Raw genomic sequence first — 6,000 nt, 5'->3', positions numbered from 1 at the left:
AACTAGTCATCATGCACAACTCGATCTCCCGTTTGCTGTGTACAAAATTACATTGATTTCTATTTTTCTCCTAAGTGCCTTCTCTCTAATTTGGGCCCTATACTAAACATATATAATAAATAGCATAATTATCATAGGTCCTTTTAGAAGAATATACAAAAATGAAACGAAAAACTGAAATTGTAATCATTTTGTGTGATAGCACTACATCGAAGTGCCACAACCTATTTAAGATGCCTATACGTATAGTAATTATAACTTTCAGCATATCATAACTTGCTTTTTTCCAATTTCATTCAAAATTTCACCAGCCTGCTTCTCTTTTTCTACTTTCTTTAAGAGAAGTTGTCTGCTAGGCCGGGTTGGATACCCCTATAAAGTTGATACATAATTAGACTTTCTTTCTTTCATGGTTTCTACCGCAAGCTCCAAGATTGATTACATCAAATTTCCACACATTTATAGTGAACTCTTGCACTGTTGTTCCACCCTGATTTTAATATTTTCTTCAAATGGGACATATATTACCCTTAACATTTTTAATGTATTTAAATAAATCTCTTTCGTGTGGCTAAAAGGGACATCACCTTTTACTAACTATTAGACATCTAGGAAAACTCAATCAATTGGCATGTAGAATAAACACAAGGCTCCGTTGGTCTTTCGTGGTACATTAGACATACACCTGCAAGCTTAGGTTCAAACTAACTTGAATGTAATTCCTATCATTTCTTTGAGACACTCACAGAATATACAAATACATGTAGTAAACGTGTATATAAATATAAACATGGGTGATATAGGGAATATAGCATGCGCTCTGGTAGAGCCTCTACCTCACCTTCTTCTTCTAGCGGCTAGAAGAAGGAAATGAGGTAGTAATTTGAAAGGCAGAGAGAGAGAGACTAATGAGTGCAAGAGAGAGAGAGAGAGAGTGCAAGAGAGAGCTAGAGAGAGAGAGAAAGAGAGAGAGAGAGACAGACAGAGTGTGTGAGAGAGAGAGAGAGACAGAGAGAGACAGAGAGAGAGAGAGAGACAGACAGAGAGAGAGAGAGAGAGCTAGTACAAACTCGATGAAATCGGTGTTTTGATTTGCCTGCTAAAAAATCTGAGGCATTTATAGTAGATGACTAATGCTGGGATTCCCAGTAGTATTGTATAATTCACCCTCCCAATTCACGTTGCGAAATACCAGTTGAGCTTAATACTAAATATGATAGAAAACAAATATCGCGATTACATGTCTTCGATGTTTACATGTACACTGATGACGCAATGTTAACCTGGGAATCCCCACTTTGTCACATGACGTGTCGCACTGGAGCACACTGCAATTCATGCATGCACACGCGATTGAGGCACTGGTAGGATGATTTTGGCGTTGTTCTCACTCGATTTGCCTCAGCAGACTTTGGAACCCGGCCTCCTAGGTGCAGGGATCAATTCGACTTTTCAAGCTCATCCCGCCTATAGTATTTAGTAAGGAAGCTGATGAGAATATTCTTTTCTAGATTCTACATCCCCGGTCTACATCACTGCCAAGTTCCAGTGCAGCTATATGCATGTCTGATTTGCAGGTTTGATGAATAGCAGTGGCAGTGTAGTGACATCGAGTTGCTAATAACAAGCAGAGACAAATAATGGAGGAACAGGATAGTGATACCCCTTTGTCTTCAGAATCTGTCAGAGGTCAAGAGACTGCAGTTGCAATTAGCCCCAGCTCTACCACAGGCACAGTGTCAAAGGCGTCAAGTAAAAATTATCCAACTGTCGAGATGGAAATAATAACACACGTATTTCGAGACCTCCTTGTGCAGTATCTGGATGCAAGATGTGTATCAAATTTCCTTCGATTTGAGTTGGGTAAGTATCACTTATTTACAACTTATAGCTAGTGATGTATCAATACTGTATGTAGCTGTAGGTCAAAGTGAGGTGTCGTGGATGAGTGGATATGTCGCCTGACTGTGGATCACATAAGGTCCGGGTTTCATAAAGTCCCACCGCAGCACTATCCTTTGGCAAGACATAATTGATCTACATTTGCTGTGCATACCAATGGTGGCGGGCGCGCGCCTGATGTGTAAAGTTATCTACCGTAATACTTCACTCAGGCGCGCGCCCGCCACCATTGGTATGCACTTGAATTGTGCAGCGGTTTGCCTTGAAACCTGTGAAAAAGTGTATACTAATATCAATGTTTTTCCGAAAAATACCCCCAAAATAACAAGAAAATTGACACGAAACAGGTAATAAACATAACGACTTTTAACTCATGATCTTTATTTGGACATCATATTTAATGAATATTTACTTCATTTTGGGTATGTTTTAGTAGGGTATCTCCACGACGGAGTTACGGGTCAAATTTTGGATAGGTTTCTGAACAAGCGCCCATTTGCCACTCTCCACCCAGGTGTTAAATGGGTACCTGGTAGGATGCGAAAGCTAATGTGCTTAGATTAGCAAGTGTTCGCTTGTAAAAATGATGCCTGGCTGGAATGCTCCCCAGGGAGTGGAGAATGTGCACACATTGTGTGCGGGTAAGCCTGAATCCGATGACCGGGGTAATAATATAGATATCTGTAAAGCGCTGTGACTGTTTGAGAGGACCTTTGGTCCTGAAAAACGCAATATACAGTGCGTCCCAGAAAAAAAGAAACCGAGAATTATCGATGTTTTATCATAACTTAGTCAGATTTATAATTAATAAATGACACATATTTGTAAAGCTGAGATCCTCCTCTTTTATTTGAGGCAACTCATATGATGCATATTTCACGCATGAGTGATTAAAATGAATTTGAAGAGAGGAAACCAAAAAGTCATTTGGCGGACGGTATTTGAATTTCAAAGAGAAAATCACATTTCTAGAAAGTTAAGTTTCTGCCCTTTCATATGACACCTCAATCAGGAAAAATGAGCAAGGAATGACAAAGTTCTGTTGTGTAAAGTAGTGCTTGCATTTCCATAATTTTATCAATCAAATTCGTTTTCACTGGCTGCCTGCCGAAGCAAAAAGCAAAATTGACAAAAGACTTAACTCTGTTTCGTTGACAATCAGCCATGCATGAAGTCTTTCGTCTACGGCTGATTGTCAACAAAACGGAGTTCAGCCTTTTCTTAATTCCGTTTGTTGCTACGGCAGGGAGCCAGTGAAAAAAAATCGTAATGAAATTATGGAAATGCAAGCACTATTTTAAACTAACAGAACTTTGTTATTCCTAGCCCATTTTTCCTGATTGAGGTGTCATATGAAAGAGCAGTAACTCAACTTTCTAGAAATGTGATTTTCTCTTTGAAATTCGGATACCGTCCGCCAAATCACTTTTTGGTTTCCTCTCTTCAAATTAATTTTAATCACTCATGCATGAAATATGCATTATATAAGTTGAATCAAATGAAAGAGGAGGATCTAAGCTCTACAAATATGTGTCATTTATCAATTATAAATGTGATTAAGTTATGATAAAATATCGATAATTCTTGGTTTCTTTTTTTTCTGGGATGCACTGTATAAGAACTATCTATTATTATTTAATATTATTAAAGTTCAACAGCTATCTTTTACCTCCTTTTTCATCATTTATTTTTAAATGTGCACATTAGGTCCTCGTTTTTCCTTGATCTTTGATGCAAGCAAAAGGAGTAGACGAGAAGGAACAGAAGAGCTGCTACAAGCATTAGATCAAATGCAGGAGAAGAGAGGAGTTGCTAAGAAATTCATGGATTCACTTAAGCGTTCAGGTGATTTGCATTAATTTGTACCTTCTCAACTCAAGTCGAGGCTTACCTGTATAAATATCAGAAATAAATAAATAAATAAATAAATAAATAATGTCTGGCTTGTTTCACCATTTACATAACGGCAATGAAAGTACCGGTAATCATAATGAAAATAATTATAATCATAGTCATAATAATAACAACAAAAACAATAGAAATACCATGCATGCATACCCATAGGAAAGTGAAAAGTATGCCGCAGACCTGCCGCAGACTTTTAGTCTGCGGCAAAGAGTATGTCGAAGTATGCGGCAGAAAGAAATTTTGCTGCAGACTTGCCGCATACCAGTATGCCACAGGAACAGTCTGCGGCAGATCTGCGGCAGGATGAAATTTTGCTGCAGACTTGCCGCATACTAGTATGCCACAGGAACAGTCTGCGGCAGATCTGCGGCAGGATGAAATTTTGCTGCAGACTTGCCGCATACTAGTATGCCACAGGAACAGTCTGCGGCAGATCTGCGGCAGGATGAAACTTTGCTCCAGACTTACCGCATACTAGTATGCCACAGGAACAGTCTGCGGCAGATCTGCGGCAGGATGAAATTTTGCTCCAGACTTGCCGCATACTAGTATGCCACAGGAACAGTCTGCGGCAGATCTGCGGCAGGATGAAACTTTGCTCCAGACTTGCCGCATACTAGTATGCCACAGGAACAGTCTGCGGCAGATCTGCGGCAGGGCGAAACTTTGCTCCAGACTTGCCGCATACCAGTACGCCACAGGAACAGTCTGCGGCAGGTCTGCCACAGGAAATCCCATTAAAGTCTGAATAGGGCCAATTGAAACCAATCATCTCATGCATATTCATTATTACCTTACACGTGTGACAGAAAAATACATTTATCATGATTTGTTAAGCAAATTAAGACAATGCACATCATTTTTGTGATTTCTATTTTCCTTTTGCCATTATTAACCAATAGATTATTTTGTCTGATCATGTTACAATTACATTCACGTTTAAGCAATAGATATATTGATTACTAACCAAGAAACTATGATTACTAACCAAGAAACAATATACATATTTAGTATATATATGTGTACGAGCCTGTGTCACTTAATATGTTACTCTTGAATAAACTTCAAATGATCAATGTGATGAAGTTAATACAATTGAGAATAGAATATACCTAATTGGTAATATATATATATATATATATATATATATTGGTATTACCTAATTGGTAATATTGATATTGCCAATATCGATTATGAAGTATCAATCAGTTTATCACTGGTTCTTCTACATGCATACTTTATTGCCACGTACTGGATATGAAAGAGTATGCGGCAGGTCTGCAGCAGGTCTATATGAGATATGAATATTCATGACGAAGAGTCTGCGGCAAGTCTGCGGCAAGTCTGCGGCAAAACTAATTTGCATGTGAAAAAGATGACTGTCTGCGGCAGGTCTGCTGCAGATCTGCGGCAAGTCTGCCGCAGGAGTATGCGGCAGGCTCATTTCTTTCCTATGGGTAACTATACAACATAGTTGTACTAGCATTTTGTCAAATTTAACTTTTTGAGAGAGAGAGAGGTAAAGATTTGTGAACATCTTTATAATTTGTATTTCACATCTTTGTATGAAATGTACATGTAAAAGGTTATATTAGCTAATTGTCAACAGAGATTGGTTAATTATACATTGCTCATTAATTATTTTTTTCCTTTCATCATCCGTCAGAATTTTGTTTTCTTCAACCTGTGTGGAATAGTTTTATATGAATGCATATGAAATGCATTCCTGACTCATGGTGTATTCCTTATTATCTTTAGATACAAATTTTCAATTACAAGTCCTGGGGGGGAGGGGAGGGGGGTACTCGCCTAATATGGTATATTCGGGGAATTGCTGCTCTAATGGATTACAATTTTTGAAAAACATTCCTGAACATGGGGTATGATTTTGCGCTGTAAAATCCCTAAAGTGCCCCAACTTTTCCGATCTTGGCCTTACACATGGGTTAATATTTTCTGGAACTGGGAAAGCTGTTACTTAGTAAATTAAGAATTACGGTATGTGAAAGTGTAAATCATTCATGCCAATGGAATACAGCAAAACCTTAACATGGGTTGCGTTTTGAATGGAAGTCTCTAATAATGGGTACCATTTCCTGCCAAAATATGACCCCTAAAAATGGGTATGGGTTCAGACGCTTCAGCCGCACACCCCCTCCCAACTAAATCTGAGTACCCCCCCCCCCTCCC

At 38.7% G+C, this 6,000-nt stretch overlaps 1 protein-coding gene across 1 annotated transcript in view; it reads left to right on the top strand.

The window, feature by feature from the left end:
- The first annotated feature begins 1,015 nt into the window (after positions 1–1,015).
- Positions 1,016–6,000, top strand: part of LOC578749 (probable ATP-dependent RNA helicase DHX58) — a 28,221-nt gene continuing 23,236 nt past the window's right edge. The window contains exons 1-2 of the mRNA XM_030985321.1: positions 1,016–1,863; positions 3,610–3,747. Coding sequence (XP_030841181.1) covers positions 1,641–1,863; positions 3,610–3,747 — 361 coding nt within the window. The 5' untranslated portion in view covers positions 1,016–1,640. The remainder of the gene's footprint in view (positions 1,864–3,609; positions 3,748–6,000) is intronic.

Source organism: Strongylocentrotus purpuratus, unplaced genomic scaffold (genome assembly GCF_000002235.5).
Source record: "Strongylocentrotus purpuratus isolate Spur 01 unplaced genomic scaffold, Spur_5.0 spur5_scaffold_15, whole genome shotgun sequence".
In the NCBI taxonomy this organism is placed as follows: Eukaryota; Metazoa; Echinodermata; class Echinoidea; order Camarodonta; family Strongylocentrotidae; genus Strongylocentrotus; species Strongylocentrotus purpuratus.
Note: the sequence above shows the minus strand (reverse complement) of the source record. Positions and strands in the feature narration are given on the sequence as shown.